The sequence below is a fragment of the Bombus flavifrons genome, chromosome 4 (assembly GCF_040668555.2).
Source record: "Bombus flavifrons isolate JBK064 chromosome 4, iyBomFlav1_principal, whole genome shotgun sequence".
In the NCBI taxonomy this organism is placed as follows: domain Eukaryota; kingdom Metazoa; phylum Arthropoda; class Insecta; order Hymenoptera; family Apidae; genus Bombus; species Bombus flavifrons.
Genome location: NC_138445.1, coordinates 12,257,320 through 12,274,621, shown reverse-complemented (window position 1 = coordinate 12,274,621; position 17,302 = coordinate 12,257,320). Strand labels below are relative to the sequence as shown.

The 17,302-nt window shown below is 34.5% G+C and overlaps 3 protein-coding genes across 10 annotated transcripts in view; 2 read left to right on the top strand and 1 right to left on the bottom strand.

Annotated features, from left to right (window-relative positions):
* The first annotated feature begins 99 nt into the window (after nt 1-99).
* LOC138179014 (acyl-CoA:lysophosphatidylglycerol acyltransferase 1) lies at nt 100-5,516 on the top strand. Its single transcript, XM_069111417.1, has 6 exons — nt 100-921; nt 1,807-2,024; nt 2,109-2,323; nt 2,406-2,679; nt 2,781-2,932; nt 3,011-5,516. The coding sequence occupies exons 1-6, from the start codon at nt 887-889 to the stop codon at nt 3,245-3,247; spliced, it is 1,131 nt and encodes a 376-aa protein (XP_068967518.1). The 5' UTR covers nt 100-886; the 3' UTR covers nt 3,248-5,516.
* A 1,208-nt stretch (nt 5,517-6,724) lies between these two features.
* On the top strand, nt 6,725-7,888 carry Naa20A (N-alpha-acetyltransferase 20 A). The gene is made up of 6 exons (XM_069111424.1): nt 6,725-6,902; nt 7,016-7,040; nt 7,175-7,265; nt 7,340-7,469; nt 7,542-7,678; nt 7,754-7,888. The coding sequence occupies exons 1-6, from the start codon at nt 6,850-6,852 to the stop codon at nt 7,837-7,839; spliced, it is 522 nt and encodes a 173-aa protein (XP_068967525.1). The 5' UTR covers nt 6,725-6,849; the 3' UTR covers nt 7,840-7,888.
* A 77-nt stretch (nt 7,889-7,965) lies between these two features.
* Nucleotides 7,966-17,302, bottom strand: part of LOC138179010 (uncharacterized protein CG43867) — a 98,753-nt gene continuing 89,416 nt past the window's right edge. For 3 of the 8 annotated variants that reach the window (XM_069111405.1, XM_069111406.1, XM_069111407.1), the window contains exons 4-17: nt 17,107-17,274; nt 16,655-16,840; nt 16,384-16,586; nt 15,707-15,938; nt 15,362-15,536; nt 15,048-15,284; nt 14,673-14,964; nt 14,313-14,586; nt 13,839-14,228; nt 13,547-13,765; nt 11,540-11,832; nt 11,113-11,446; nt 10,800-11,039; nt 10,443-10,724 (exon numbers count right to left, since the gene is read on the bottom strand). In XM_069111405.1, coding sequence (XP_068967506.1) covers nt 10,557-10,724; nt 10,800-11,039; nt 11,113-11,446; nt 11,540-11,832; nt 13,547-13,765; nt 13,839-14,228; nt 14,313-14,586; nt 14,673-14,964; nt 15,048-15,284; nt 15,362-15,536; nt 15,707-15,938; nt 16,384-16,586; nt 16,655-16,840; nt 17,107-17,274 — 3,411 coding nt within the window. In that variant the 3' untranslated portion in view covers nt 10,443-10,556. Of the gene's footprint in view, nt 9,823-9,893; nt 10,030-10,100; nt 10,311-10,383; nt 10,725-10,799; nt 11,040-11,112; nt 11,447-11,539; nt 11,833-13,546; nt 13,766-13,838; nt 14,229-14,312; nt 14,587-14,672; nt 14,965-15,047; nt 15,285-15,361; nt 15,537-15,706; nt 15,939-16,383; nt 16,587-16,654; nt 16,841-17,106; nt 17,275-17,302 lie in introns of those variants that run through there. The other 5 variants (XM_069111412.1, XM_069111408.1, XM_069111409.1 and 2 more) reach the window with 5 other exon arrangements.

Genomic DNA, 17,302 nt, shown 5'->3' with positions numbered 1-17,302 from the left:
ATAGATTCTACGTGAGCTAAGTGAAGATATCAATTTTATTGCAGTTGCAAATATACAGCCAAGATATTGTGCGCAAATACATAAGACCGTGATTGGTTTATTTAGTACATTAACTGATTTTAATTAGTTTAATATTATTATAAATAAAAATGTATTCTGTTAGACTGCAATAAGATTATTTGGAGTTTATGAAGTGTTATTCTTATAAAAACTGTCTTAGATGTATTTTAGTAGAAACATGTAAAAGAAGTAATCGAAAAGTTTACATGTTGGTATTTGAAATTTCTGATTGGTGAGCTACCATCCTGGTTTCCAAAAACATGAACTTTCAAACATACCATATAAACGTACACATGAAATTCTTTTCTTTTTGAATTGTTCTTCTTTCAATTACGAATACAATGTCGACCAATTAATAGTATGTTAATTATCGGCGAAATTATGTAGTATTTTTACCAACCTATTAACTTTCGTCGCCATTGTATTTATGTTATATGTGCGTGGTGGTATTGCGTGTAGTTGAAGTAACAAAATTATGGTGTATTTTTGAAAAAAAACGTCATCTAAATAGTAGTCGATAACAAACCGATAAATTTGTGTAACACGGTCTTATCATACTAGTCGTGTGTCAATTGGAACTGGGAATTTCTAGTGATATCGAGAGTAATTATTCAACGATTAAACGAAGCGGTTAACGCGTTTATTGAATTTTAACAACTTTAGCAAAATTTTAAGATTTACGTCTCATGTAAACAGCACGAGAATCTTTACATGTCATCCCGCTTAATGATCCTTATTATGTAATTTATGCAAAAGGGAATGCTATGCACAAAAAATTGTGGTTAAAACTTCGTCGAGTTTGCATTACAAGTGGTGTCTTTCGAAAATGACTGACTTTTCTTCCTTTTCTACTTTTACGAGGTAAGTTAAAAACGTGTTTTATCAAATGCAACATGTCCCGTTCCCAACTTCTATGTAAATAAACAAACGTTTCTTACTACAATTACAAGTTATTTTACGAACAACATGTCTTCCAACTTTTAATTTGATAAAAAATACGTTTTTTATCCTTAACCTAGAATGTCACGCGTACCGGGCTTCTTGTTCTCAAGTAATTTCTAAAATAATTTGAAATCATTGCAGCATTTTAGCATAATCAGTTGTATTCTTTAATTTCTTGTAATATATGTTTGAAATTTATTTAACTGAGATATGAAACCCGACTTTGGTATATAACCATTGCACATAACCGATCATTAATGTTAGATTAACTTATATTTATTTTTCAATTAAAATCCTGGAAAAAAGCTTAATTTTAAGTTTGGAAAGCGTAATGTGCTTTGGAGAGGCAATTTCTAAAATTAAGAAATTTTGTATGATATTCATTGGTTTTATTTAAGATGTTGTTTAAGTTGTGAGTTAAAGTATGGTTTAAGTATAATTATCTAAAATAAATGTTTTCAAAAGTTAATTATAGTAATCAGGGAACAAAATATCAATAAGAGTCTTACGAGCAAAAATAATATTATTTCTTGTTGCAAAGTTATATGATGAAATTTTACATTAGTATGACAAATATTATTGCAAACAAAGAATGTTTTTGTATATTTATTGGATGAAAATTAAATTTTATGTGAAGGAATCACATTATTCTATTAAATTATAGTTTAGCCATATTGTTATGAAAGATATAAACAATGGTTTTATGAGCCCTCAAAAGTTTAATAAAAGAAATAAAAATAAATATTTGAGTATTTAAGAATTATTTTTATGACTATAAATTTTAGTGTATTTATGAATTTGCAGGGTAATCAATAAAGTATTAAATTTTGTAAAATGTACTATTAGAACCAGTTTTGTGATACTCAACAATATTTATTGTATACCAACATATGTAGTATGGATGACATTATTGTTCCCTGTAAAAGTTTATCAACCACAAGTATATTGGAGAATCGAAGGATTATTTTTCCATTGGCTGTTAGCAATGGTATCCACGTGGACTTGGTCTGCAGGTTATGATAGTGAGTATACAAATAATTTATACATTTAATTAAAATAGCATTATTAAAATAATACTGAAATAACAAATAACATTTAATTTATAGTAATAGAACAAGGTGATGATATACAAGAAATTATTAGTGAAAGAACATTAGTAATAGCAAATCATCAAAGTACTGGTGATGTTCCTATACTCATGACAACATTTAATGCTAAGCCAAATGTATTACCTAATCTAATGTGGATTATGGATAGGATTTTTAAATTTACTAACTTTGGTATAGTTTCTATTTTACACCAGGACTTCTTCATTGTATCTGTAAGTGATTATAGATTTGTTAGTTTATTAATAATATCTTAAGTAACCGGGTTACTTTATTTTTGATGATATTTTATGTTAGGGTCGAAAACAAAGGGAAGGGAGTTTAAAAAAGCTAGAAAAGCATTTAAAAGAAGCATATATTCCATTGAGCAGAAAATGGATGGTTCTCTTCCCAGAAGGAGGATTTTTATGTAAAAGACGAGAGACATCACAAAAATATGCTAAAAAGAATAATTTGCCAATTCTTGAAAATGTAACGTTACCGCGAGTAGGAGCAATGCAAACTATATTTGATACGATTGGTCCATCACAAGAAAATAATACAGCAGAACAACAACTGAACAGTAGGCCAAGTAAATAATTTTATAGAAACTGTAGTTTAACTTAAGTTCTTGTTTAATTACAATATATTAAGTAATAATATGTATTGCTAATCTGTATAAACTCTTTATAGATATGACGGCAGCTAAACCACAAATCAATTGGATTCTAGATATAACGATAGCATATCCTCAAGGTAAACCACTTGACTTACCAACAATTATAACTGGTTCACGACCACCATGTGAAACAGTATTATTTTACCGAGTTTTTCCTAGCTCAGTGGTGAGTTTTTTAAACATATGTAGACCGTCACTCATTCATATTTTCCATGAGAATATTTTATTACATCATTGATTTTAGGTCCCACGAGAACCAGAATTATTGTCTAAATGGTTATATGATAGATGGGTTGAAAAAGAATCACTTTTGGAAAACTTTTACAAGTATGGATCATTTCTTGGCACTCAAGCACCTGTCAATGAAGGTTCTAAAATCCATCAGGATCCATTGAGATTCCTAGTCCTTCATTTATTTTTTATAACATCTAGTTATATACATTATAATATGTTTACGTATGTACTATCTTGCTTTTGGTAAAGCGTTTTATACTATACAAGAAATTACGTTCAGATATGTAAGTAAAATTAAATTGTAGTAAAGTAAAAATATTCCTGCCTCAAATATTATTCTTGATGTTAACTAACAAAACTAACGGATGTATGGATTGTCAATTTCAAATGAATGTTTATAATCTAATTATGCCATAGGTAGTGAATTGCAAGTACCCGTTTCGTTACCATTCAGATTTAATCGTCATTATTTGCCTATTTTGTTGGTGGTACGAATATAATTTCAAGTATGCTTCATATTACAATAAGTTATCAACAACTTTATGAAGGACTGGGATCTCCAAAAATATTAATTTGAGACACTTATTTGCTGCTATTTTTCCATATTGACTTCACAACAATAACTTACAGTTTGCGGTATAGTATAAAACGCTTATATTTGATAAACAAAATTAATAATAATAGTTCGTTAATAAGTTTATTTTACTTGGATAACTAGTAATTCAAGATAATATCAGTCTATTTTATTAAGTATCGACGCTTAAATTTCTGGATATATAAAGCTTCATAATATTTTGCATGAAATACTATTACGTTTTAAAAACGATTCAAGTTTTTTTTTTATAATAAATTCACGATAAAATTACACTTCAATATTCATATTGCCTATATAAAAGAATAATTTAATGTTTGTTGATTCAATTATAATATCTAATGCTACTAGTTGCATGATAGTTTTAAAACATTCTCTATTGATATAAATGTTATCTTTTTATTTGTTCATTTATTATAAATTGCAAAAATGTATCTATATTTGATTATTTGTCTGGAGGACTTGGCAGCATTTCAGGCGATTTTCATAATATCCTGCACGTATGTTTTGTAATACGATATCTTAAATATTATCTTGAAATGGAATTGCGAAATGTAATAGTAAATTGTTACTGCTGTTTTGAAGCAGTGATAGTAAATACCATTTCAAAGAATATCCATTTATTTATGATACATGATAAGAAAAAAGTATTTTTCAATGCGAAGTCAATCATATAAACATAATTTTTTAAATTACATACTAGAAAACTTATATAAGTTCATAACTCTATGAAGAAGTAGATGTGAAATTTGACGTAAATTGTTTTGAAACTTGGCAGAAATAAAAATAAAATAATATCTTTGGAAATCTGTCAAAATAATTAAGGTGTGTACTTTATTGTTAAACTTCAACCAATAATAACGCTGTTCAGTGAAAGAAGATGATACGTCAGCCGTGCCTTGTTCCTACGGACAAACCTCAGTGTTAATTGTATATACGCATATGCAAATCTCATGCATAATTTTCATAGTCAAATCAACGCCTACAATTAGTTCTTAAGATATTCATATTACATCACTTTATAAAGGAGGAATTTTGCATGTATGTAGAAATAATAGAGTTATTAAAGACAGGTTTTCAATGCTGCCTAATTGGTTATTGTAAAATAAACGTATAGTCCAAATCGAAAGCAATTTCTAGACTGATGGATCAAAGAAGTAATTAGCCAATGCACACACGAAATAAATATTTCTTGTCATGGAATAGCTGTAGTAGTTAAATTTTGGTTATGATTATTATTAATGGGAAATTTCAAAAATGTAACAAATTCAATAAGATCAATGTTGATATCAACTGATAGACATAGATATTATTTATGTATAAAAGATCAAGTTTCTATAATATACGATTGCGCGTATTAAAACACGGAAATTTCGAACACATAAATTTATATGAAAGTGTGTTATTAAAATATACTATTATTCCTGACATCTTTTGCATTTGATTGCATTTAATATAAAATATGTAGACACAAACTATCTTCAAGTATCTTATAGGCAGTATCATGATAGGAAAAAATGATCAAATCAAAAGAATTTAGATTTGCGAATTCACTGATTTCTTGTATCCTATTTATGTCATAAATGCATTTTTACTTGATAAGATGATAAAATGCTGTTATTGTTTTATTTAAGAGAATACTTTAAATCATGATGAAATCTCTAGTCTTGGTAGCAAATTTTAGAAACGATAAAACGAGGTTCTAAATATGTCACCAATTGTACTATAAGGGATTATTAAATTTATGAAAATAATTTATGTTTTTGCATTACGAAAACTGCAGTACGTCGTTTAAAGTTATTCAATTAAAAGAAATAAAATTAACTATATTGCTAATAAAAAAAAAAAGGTTACAAAATATACATTAAGATTCTGCTAATACTTAATTGTAATGTAAAAATAGCATAAATAAGTTCTTATTTATGTTTAAGAATATAGAAAGGAAACAAAACAAAATGTAACATAATGCTAATTGCATAATAACGTATTTACTCCATTATAAGGGCCAATATTTTCGAGATATTTAGCCACATTAGATTTAAAATAAAACATATAGTACAATAAAAATTAAAATGTCAAGATCCATTAATAATACAAAATGCTGTAATTAAAAACAATGTTGTATTTATTACAAAATATATTTATAACTCTATGGTTATTACATTAAGCATTTATTTCTGTGCTGTGTGTGAATTACAAAGCATATTGTTGAAACCTATCACATTTTATACAGCACACTCTCTAACAAAATATCAGTATAGAGAAGAAAACTAAATAATGAAGAACTGGTTGTGTTTGCTTGTGCTTTAATTTCTTTACTCTTAGTGCTTTCATAAAAGTATTTCTATAAGAGACATTTATATTTATTATATTTCAAACAAAGCTTTGTTATTATTACAATATCAAAGCGTGTTTTACATATTATTACCTTATATTCTTTTTTAAAGATATACATAAGTAGCATTTTAGATTTGTAATGTTATAGATAAAATAAAAATATCGAAGTTGAAGACTACAGTATATACTGATATTTGCAACATTAGTGTCCTGTATGAAAGGTGTTTAGAAGCTTTGATTTTATACATTGTACATTGCATACGGTTTTTTAAAAAGTATAAACATATAGCTAAAAAAGTGTTTAACTATTTTTTCAGAAGAAAGTCATTGTAACAATATCCGCGAAGGAAATGTGTAACGCTCAAAAAATGATAGGTCATTTCTGTGCAATGCACGAGGCAAATATATTACACTTCATATTTGTATCATAAAAATGTTTACACAATTTGCCGTGTTTTTGACTGCATCTTAGGTATGACTGCGTATTGATATTCATAAATATTATATAAAAACAAATGTAAAAAAGATGTAACTTAGCGTAAGTCCCCGAAATTTTACAAAAAAATACCTTGCTTGTATTCTTTTCTTATAAGAACTTTAATAAAATTGTTTTTAAATTACGTATAAAACTTTTCTTGCATAATTTAATTTGTTATTATATTATTATTCATTAATTTATTTTTCCTTTGATAAAACGTTTCTTAATGAATCATGCGTACTGAAGTAGAATGAAATTTTGAAATTCCACAAAGTGGTGCAGTGGCGACGTGTGGTGTCAGATGAATAAATTACACTAGTCGCATTTACTTGATCTGGGCCTGAGCAGATCTGAGTTTGGATTAGTTTGGATTTAGTGTCTTCCTGTCATAAATCACGTTTATATCACGTTTATTTACTTAATCTTTTATTGCATTTAAAACATGACCACTCTTAGGCCTTTCACATGCAACGATTTATTTAAATTTAACAATGTGTGAGTATCGAAATATGTATTTATCAATTGCTAATATTGTGTTTAACCTAAATACACAATTTTGAATAAAAACAGTTATTTACTAGCACTTTTAATCATTCTATTTTTTATAGAAATTTAGATCCACTTACGGAGACAGTATCCTTTAAATATCTTATACCTTATTACGTTTGTTGTTTAAAATAAACATATTTATTTACTACACAATTTTGGTATATATTTTTCTTAATTTTAAATTTGTTAAAATTTTACTTCGTAAAATTTTAAACTAGTATGGACTTTCTTTTTATACACACTATCTAGCACATTGGCCAGAGTATTTTCAAGTAGCTGAATCGCCAAGTGGAGAAATTATGGGTTATAGTAAGTTTCTTTCTTGTATCGTATAAGATACTTCTCCTTGATAGTGCATTATAATTAATATTAGAAATTTAAAGTTATGGGAAAGGCAGAAGGGCAAGGAGAGAATTGGCATGGTCATATAACAGCTCTTACAGTTTCACCTAATTATAGGAGATTAGGTTTGGCTGCAATGTTAATAGAATTTTTAGAGAAGGTTTCAGAAAAGTAAGTTTAATGGTGAAATATGGCTTGATAACATATATATTCTATGTTTCAATATATTTTATATTGTTACAGGAAGCAAGCATATTTTGTAGATCTCTTTGTAAGAGTTAGTAATAAGGTAGCAATCAAAATGTATCAACAGTTAGGATATATTGTTTATAGGACTGTTTTAGAATATTATACTGGAAACCCAGATGAAGATGCTTTTGGTATACAAATTACTGTTACTTTTGTAAAAAATTTTTGAAATATAAATTGAATGTTCTGTTTTCTTCTTCTTTCAGACATGAGAAAGGCACTTTCAAGAGATGTAAAGAAAAAATCAGTAATACCATTAACTCATCCTGTAAGACCTGAAGAAATAGACTGAATTTATATTATGATTATGTATATTGTTAAGGATTTAATCCAAAATAAATGATAGATTTATGAGAAGCATACAAATTGTATCATGTGATAAGGTTTTTAATACGTACAGTAAATAAATAGTCTCTCAAAGTGTAGATCCGAGCAGTTTATTTCTCTTTCTGTACAATAGTACAATGCTTTTCGCTCACACCGCTCGTGCCCTTATGCGTCGTTTTATGCGAATAAATAATAAATAGAAATGTAAGGTGGTAGGCTCAGAATATTTTGTAGACAGCTAGACGATCGCAAGAAATTTCTACCACGATTGTAACCTTTATCAGCTGCCCTTTTCTCATTCTACTATATTTAGAAACTTAAGACTAAGGTGATATTTACAGATCAGTGACTCTTTTTTACTGCATCATGATACAAAGGTGCTAAGCACCTAAATAGTAGCATTTCATTGCGTATTATAAAAATTAAAGACAAAATGTCGTTCTTGCATATCTTTGTACTGCTCCCAGTAATCTGAGGTTTCTATCGTTTTTATTTTATATAAATCTTCAATGCGCTAAACAAAGCCGTGCATAGAGTTACTTTGTCTATACTGCTCAGAGAGGCACAGTCACACTCAGCCTATCTCAGGAATTATAAAATTATAGAAGTCTTGTACATATTGCACGAAAGCCCTACTTTTAAACTTTTATTTATTTCTGGATACTAAAGAGAAGGAAGACATTTGCTAGTTATGTAGGACACGTCAAGCGAGTACAAAACTTCTATACGTGACGGGATCATCGTTTAATTAGTACAAAAATGTTGCACGTATGTTACCGCAGGAACGATACTAATTATTAAAGAAAACGCGTTCCCATTACATCTATTTGGTCGTGTCCTTATAAAACGAACTTATTTGCTTAAACATTAAATAAATATAAAATATGAGACTAGCTGTTATCAAAATAACATGATAATGTGTAAGTTGCATTTGTCACTTTCCGTACAAAGAAATTTTTTCTTATGATTGAGCTTAAATTCAACCAGACTTAAAGTTAATACTGTCTGTACTTACTGTCATCAATCAACCATATTTTTCAAATTAGTCATTATAAAATATAAAAGAAGTAATTAGTCAATGCAATAAAAAATCGTGTACAACACTTTAAATTAAAACAGATCATTATGTGAATAATGTAGTGATCGAAGGTAAATTTTGAATTTACAATGACAGTAGGTACAGTTATTACGCTTGAAATATCTTTATATTTGAAAAATCTAAATACTTATATCCATGTGTTTTTTATTTGCACTGCAAAGCAATTGCAGGCTCCTCGTACGTGTACTGCGATCGATTTGGCAAGAAATAAGAATTTCGTCGACATATTCTCACATTAAAGACAAAGGTATCGCTGCATCACTCACTAGACTTCTAAACATCCATTAACTCCGATTAATTATATACATATGTGATACATCACTTCTGCATCCTTATCTTACGCTAAACGTTTTGAATTTGGTATATAAATACGGTAGCAAAAAGTTTCAGCACGATGCCTTAGCTTTTTTTAATGAAATTATTCGATGTAATTTCAGACATACTAATTTATTTTAGGCAGTGTTGCAAATCGTTTTCGATTAATTTCAGTCACCCACGTTTAAATCGCGTTAACGTGGACCACAGAGTTTTGCATGCTGTCAGGTATGTACACAAAAACGTTGTCTGTCAAGCATCATCTCTAATTTACACAAAACGCAACTAAAATCAACTACAGCGCACACGTTGCTGAGCGTCGTCCAGTGTATCGTTTTACGCAAATTCTTACAATACAGCCTGTAGTACCTTCGAATATAAAGTTAGTGCCTTGGCAGGATCAGACTTTCATGAACAAAGTGCCGTATTCCCCTGCTTCTTTTTCCCAATTCGATTGACCAGTCTTCTTTTAAGGTCTTTGGTGGTCTGGCGTCGACTTTAAAATATCTGGTTGCGTTGGAAGACAGCCTGAACCTAGTTCAATTGTTATTCAATCAGTAAAAACAGAGAAAAAATGAAATACAAAAGTATGTATTTTTACAAACCCGTTGTAGGTCTTAGGGTCGATTTGATGGATCTGTGAGACCCATTACGAGTTAATGTGTTCATCTGTGGCGTGCCAGGTAAAGTATGTCCCAAGGCGTTCATGTAATCGGCAATCAACAATGTTATCTCCAGAATCTGTATAGATGCGAATAGATAATATTTAATATTTAGAAATCTTGTTTTAATTAGATTGCTCGATAATATACCTTAGGTTTTGATAGAGCAAATAAAAGTTTTTGTTCAGCTGCTCCTTCGTCAGGGCAAGCGACCAGCATAAAATCATCCAAACATCCTCCAAATGTAACTATGTTCGCATAATTATAACGACACATCACTGCCATCGTTTGTAATTCTAGAAGAGTAACACTATCTTCGGAAACGGCTATCCATACGGTTATCGGCTCAGCTTGCTTCAACTATCAAACAAGACATTTTTAAATAACTTTCTTTTTTATTTTTGTTTATCTATAAATATGTCCCGTTATTAACCTTTGCTTGATAGAGTGTAGCTCCAAAGAAAGGCCACTTCCTGGTACAAGTTAGATATATGCGAACACAGTCTAATACGCTACGACCTTTTAACGCGATCCACTTTTCTTGAAGCTTTTCTTGCAGTTCTCTGCAACAAAAAATCCGTGAATTTAAACATAGCTGATACTTATTTATGTTCTTTGTAATTTACATGGTACTTGCCTTAACTGCTCGGCAGTGATGTTTGTCCGATATCGTATGGGATAAAATTTGTCTAAAGCTTGAAGCACCAAATGATGGGGATTGCATCCTGGGCCGCTGCCTCGAGCTTTATCGTTGTTATATTCACCAAAATCGATCTACAACGTTTCATCGTTACGTTAACAGTATTTTCATTAAAAAACTGCACCATTATTTTCAAAGAGTAACTTTACCTGTGCCATTAACGACGCAAGTTCAAATGCAAGTTCTCGATTGACCGGAAATTTGCCTTGTACGACTTGCTGATTTATTTGGTAACACAGAAGAAGCCTTTCTCTGTCGGTTTCCATCTTAGCTGCCTGTCTCCAATAACATCGCGATTTGTACGTTAATTGTATCACCCTGGTATTCTCGAATTTTCCCGAGCCCTTCTCTCTTAATGCGGTTTCCCATTTGGAGATTATATCACAAAGCTGGAACGAATAAAATTATCGCGTCGGAATATTTTCGTCTACTGTAATTTCCAAACTCTCCCGAGGTGCATACTTTTGCTTGAAGATCGATGAAATGTTCAAGATCCTTCTCGATGGGATCGTCACTGAATAACGTGAAACCCGATTGATGAACATCTCGGCAACCGATTTCCTGGTTCAGAGTATTCAGAAATTCTTCTATAGTTGTGCTGCCATCGAAGCTTACAACCTGATACGTTCCATTCAAGAAGTGAACCGGTATCGCATGTGGCAGGGAATGATGGTAGGGATTTTTCATTAATATCGATAGGACCTCCATCCTCGAGGGCTTCACCTCCCTTCCGCCGTTTTGTAATGTCCTTTCCAACGCTCTTTCGCAATAGGCTGCGTATTTGCCGCACTCCGTTCTAACAAAATAACAAATTCATACGTTTAAATTTACATGTTTCGGTTGAAATTTTGAAATTTGAATGCTAATAGAACGAATGAAGGCCACTTACTTAGTATCAGCGTTTCTTTGCAAGTGTAACTTCAGGTACCAGAGTAGCCGATTGTTTCTTGGTAGGAATAGAGAAACAGCGAGCGCGAGCAGCTGCCATCCCTGGATAAGAACGTACTGGGCGGGATTAGTTTTGCAGTCCAAAATCGTTGACGTCGAGTGGCCCTGCATGAGCGGAGGACTGTGAGAAGTGGAGGCCGTCGACTGTGCGTCCGCATTTTCACCGCTGCCATTTGCCGCGGGACTTTGCGTATCGCAGGTGAACAGCGATTGCGTGGCGCAGAGAAGGAGCTGCTGCAATGGTATGCTGGCATACTACTATATCCCTGGATCGAACCAGACCTAATCTACTACTTTATTTTTTTTTTCTTTAAATAAATCGCGCTCCACTGTCCTCGTTTATTATTCGTTTGTAGAATCTATTTTAACAGGACAATCGAGGGTACGTGTTTTAAAATCTTTTAGACCTGTGCAGCTCATCGAGTTTCTAATATGCATTTGGAATTGTACGAGGAGTGTCTGGGACAAACGTTCGAATGCCCTCGGATCTGATGGAACACTCTAGATTCGTTACACTTTCGTCATAATATAATGCCTGTTAGTAATGTAAGCAATCGAAATCGGTCTGATTAACGCATAACTCTATGTGTGTTAATCACATAAAACGCATGAACTGTAATAAGTCGAATGAATTAAGAGAAATGTGGATGAGATAAGCGCTTTCGTATTTTTTTAGGCCATGTGAGTCTACCTTACAGCTCGAAACCATTTTTCTCTCGTTCGTTTGTCACGAACGAATCGCTCGAACGCGCTCTTTCCTCTTATTATTCTCCTTGACACTTGATACACTGTACTCAACGATGCATAGCTTCCGAAGCTCTCGATCTAATTACATTCTACGACGTACGTTCGAATCTGTAAGGAGCTTCTAGCTGTTGTTGCTATTCTTTCTTTCTTTCTTTTTTTTTTTTTTCTTTAAATCAATTTTCTTATATAACCGTTTATGACCAGATAATCAAAGACTAATTTTTCTAAGCAGCATTCAAAAAACAGAGAATATTTTGTAATGAGCTATCGAGCAAAAAAACGTACGGAAACAGAAACAAAAAACCAATCTAGTAAAAAGATGTTTTTCTGTGTGTGGTTTTTTATGTACACCAACATACCATTCTGCAAGTGTGTGTGCCGCAGAACGTATTTTGACAAGTCCGGAGATTGTGGTATTTTATTAGCGAATCGGACGATCGATCGTTAATGCATCGATGATGAAGTATGATCGATGAAATAAAGAATGAGTCTAAGTGATTCTTCCGCGATGAGAAATATGTCGAAATATGTTCGGCTCACATGATAGGGCATCAGGGTACAGGTGATCGGGTATCATGTATAAATATCAAAAAGTACACAATAAAAATAAAACAAACTTAACATGACGATGTTCTATGAAAAAAGATAACAAGAATCGAAAAAAAAAACGCATGCGATTTTAGAGTAGCCTAGGAATAGCACACGTAAAGCAGCAAATGAAAATGAAATGTGAATGAATGTTAAAACTAAAATCGTTTTCTGTTAAATACTTCGTCAAGTATTATTAATGTTATTGTTATTACTATCATTACTATTATTAATTATATGTTGCTTTGGCAAATAAACGACAACCAGTTGTATTAATTATTAGTGAGTTACTTTACAAAAGAAAACAAAAAAGAATAAAGAGAGAGACAACTAAACAGTTCACCGCTACTTCAACGGAATTACTTCGTATAATACTTGACTAAGCGTACCCGATGTACCATTTCTTCTGATTATACGGAAGCAATATATCCAATTATACATTCGTTTTTTAACTAGCCTTTTTTGAAGAATACCATAGATTTTAAACCTATTAGCTTGATAATAGCGTTTCGGCCAATAGGTAAAACGTTTATTATAAATTACGCGACGAACACGTCGGCTGTAAAAATGGTACAGGGTTCAGAGTGTTTGTTAAACAATAAGCAGGACTTACAACGCGCGCAGTACCCAGCGACACAAGTCTGGCGGCCTTTTTTACCTGTACGCCCAAACGATGTTGAGTATGACGACTTGTCTGCTTTACCAATGCACATATGAATTCAGATTGTAATTCAGGTTGGTCTATGCATTGTTGCAATGCGTTTTGCGCTAATACCACATGGTAGTCTATGCCTGCTTGCTCCACTGCCACCGACATGAACAACTGACAAGCCTGTGGCGTAAAATAACATTTCCTCGTATATAAGGTGTCTGATATACGATATTTTTATATTTTATGTATTAACCTTGAAAAGCTTGATAGCCTCGGTTTGCAAGGCTTCGGATGTCAAGCTGGTCAGTGGGCTAGTGATGTTCTCTTTCGTGTGGAGCAACAGCGGGTGTCTCCAGAGGACACAACTAGGATCTCCATCGGTTTCCATTAATCTTTGTACCAGCTGTTCGTACTGAGTTCCAGCACTAGGTCCGCCTCCAGATACCACCGTCAGGTGGTACAGCCAATTGTCTTTATCTTGTTTATGAGGCATCAGCAAGTATGTAGGGCCTTGATGAGTAGGAAAAATACCGATTGTTCTTTCGTGAGGACCCTCGGCGTCTCTTTCTTCGCTGTCGCTGTCGGACACATGCTCGACTTCTTCTACTCTAGCGTCTCTCATATTTATTTGTCCAATAGGATTCTGAAAGACAGATGAAACGGAGGCCTTGGTAATATTCACGTGTAATCATCGAATAATATACACATTGAAAGATCAGTGGCTTACCGTATCGTTAGGGCACTTAAAGTAGAGGAACATTTTTCCGATGAGGACGCACCAGCACTTCTTAGCGTGCCCGTTTTTCACTTTCGTCAGCCATCCCTGTATCGTAGGCTTATTATCTTCCTTACTGAGCAAAAGTTTCGTCGCGTTCCGCCTTTGTACGTTTTGTAAAACCCTTATCCAGTCTTCCATCGTTGCGATACAGTCTGCCGTTAAATAATACGTTTTCTTCCCTGTTGCTATCTCAAACGTGGCAGCACCTTCTGCCCTGTTTATCCTATTAAAAAAGTCACGGATAATTTTAATTTTAATCGTACTTTCTACAAGGAAAATATGAGAAAATATATATCGTTGCACAATTACCTGCACACTTCATCCAATACAATTTGGCCTTGAGGTTTTCGATTGACATCGTTCTGACTTTTCCAATAGGTCAGCACACCGTTCTTCAACACGAACCATCTCTTTCTCCAAGTTTTTAATTTACCACCGAGTTTCGCAAGGTGGCCGGTCTTCTCTAAAGATTCTTGTCGTTTTGGGCTCTCGCCGGAGACTCGCATTAGCAAACTCGGCATACTAGATTCGAAGGATGTGGAGCTTAGAGCATCGGGAGGTATCGCGTAGTCTTCCGACAGACCAGATTCCAGAGAGGTGTCTGTAAGCGAGGCGGCAATTTCCAAGTTGTTGGATGTACGATCACAGTGTTCGACGATTGCGAATGATAATTGAAATGCTTACCACGTTTCACGCTTTTGCTAGGGGAACCGCTGGAGCTTCTCTTGGCAGGACTAAGGCTGCTGGTGGTTTTAACGCTTTTCGAAGGACTACTTCCACTGCCAAGCGAAGAGTCCGTGTTGTCTGAAGAGCTATTGGTGATTCTCGTGTTGGTTTCCGTTTGATTGGGATGCTCTTCGCCGTCCGAGCTGTCGTCGGAACTGTCACCAAAGGGCATCGACCTAATTTGACTGGCTCGCCCTAAAAAATCGAAAGAATCATAGACACTCGCCCTTTTAAAATGAATGCTTATTAAGAAACGAACGACAGCGACTTACCCTTGACCGTTGCATAGACTGGAACTGAAATATCGCAATAGCCTTGGGAGTTGTGCGCAGTCAAGTTGTGTCCTGTTGCTTGGGAATGTTTCGACGAGCTAGTTGTATTTGTCATTGTGGAAGGCGCGGATTCCTCGTTCGTCGGTGGACCGATGCCAAGCCCGCCATCCGCTACCTATGGAATTCGTAAACGGGTTTGTTTCCTGACTGTAACAACTTGGCGAGTATGCTCGTAACGCGTGTTTTCTCATAAATATAAGACTCGTTGATTTTCTACTCTAGAAACTTATGTTAACCGTTCACACGTACAAACAAACCTAATAAGATTAACGCATATATCTGTACCTGGTATATCTTGGCTTCCCAACTAGGAAATCGGTGCAAGGGTGGAGTGGGTGGTCGAGGACCTTGCGCGCTTTGAGCCCAATTCATTCCTTCCCTGCTCGGCGTATAGATCTCCGCGTAATCGTGAATAGCCTCTGAGCTGCCACTGTCTCTGCTCGTCTCCGAGACTCCAGGTATATTCGGTAACATCACCAAGTTTTCCACCGCAGCAGCGAGCTCCTCCGATAGCAAGCTAGAGCGGAAAAAGAACGGCAAGCATAAAACACGGAACTAATTTAGCCGGCAAATGCATTTTAATCGCTTCGATAGATACACGATCAGCGACAGCCCCGTAGCGATGTGCTCGTGCCAATAAGAACGAAGGAAATAAAGATAAAAAGTAAAAGAGAAGCTCTATACTGGAAGGCAACAGAGAACAAAGTATACACGGGGTCGACAGATCCCCGCAGGAAGTCTCAGGACGTTACAGGGTACCACAGTTTCGAGAGTCGGGCGCCGCTATCACGTCGTGAGACCTCCCAAGGAGAATCGAGACATATTTACGCGACGCTACAGGCTAACGAACGACGCGCAAGCAGAAGCGAAAGAAGCGATCATTATGAAAACAAGCAAGATGTATGTAATAATGTACGTAGGCGCGAAGCGTCAGACGACGAAGGTTTCTCGCGAGATTCTACCTTGAATCCATGTTGGTGGTCGTGATCCCTCGTTGTATAGTTCCACAGGCGGACAGGTGTCTTCGGTGCTTTGTACCAGCTTGTGGTTCCGCTACGGCGCTTTGCACGCTTTCCGGTACCGCCTGCGGTGTTCCCTCCAAGCTTTCCGATCGTCTGCGTAACGTGGGGTCAACTTCCAGAGATAAGGATGCCCTTGTAGGTGCCTGAAACGACACGTCCTTTGGTAAATGAATTTTTAAAATTCTTTCCCGATACTGAAGACTCTACGTACAGGTGGTTTCAGGCCGATATTGGTTATGTGATTTCTCAATAGCTCCAACTGCTGATTGCACTTGTTGTTCTGTTCCCTTAGGTGTTGGTTTTGCTGCTCCAGTTCCCTCAACTTATTGGTCACCCATTCCTTTATTCTCGCGGCTTTCGCCTCGACCTGCCTCGCGTCTTGAAGCCGTAACTGCCTCTGCAAGCGTTTCGTAATCGCTCGTAGATTATCAGTTATCTCGCCCGCTCTTTGATACGGCGCGTTGTTTTATCATGACGCAACCGCGTTAGATTATCAGAATACTGATTCTGCAAAATTGCTGATGAAATTAAATCCGTTTGTCGTATAGAATTCTTAGACGTTCGAAAGCAAGCTGATGCTACGAGGAACCTGACGAGGTTCCGATACGGCAGATCGATTCATATATTTCTCTCGGAAGAAACGTTTGGATTTGTTTGCATTACCTGTTCCTCGACCTGTGTTTCTAGCTTCGAGATGCAGGCACAATGTACATCCTCGATCTTGTCATTCTGCGTACCGGAAGTCGACGGCAGCGAATGCGGTGGAGAACCAACACCGGATGTGCTCAAGCAGTATTCACCCTTCAGTAGCCGCTCCTCCATCATCCGTACCTGTAATACATCCAACACGTCCTTCCAG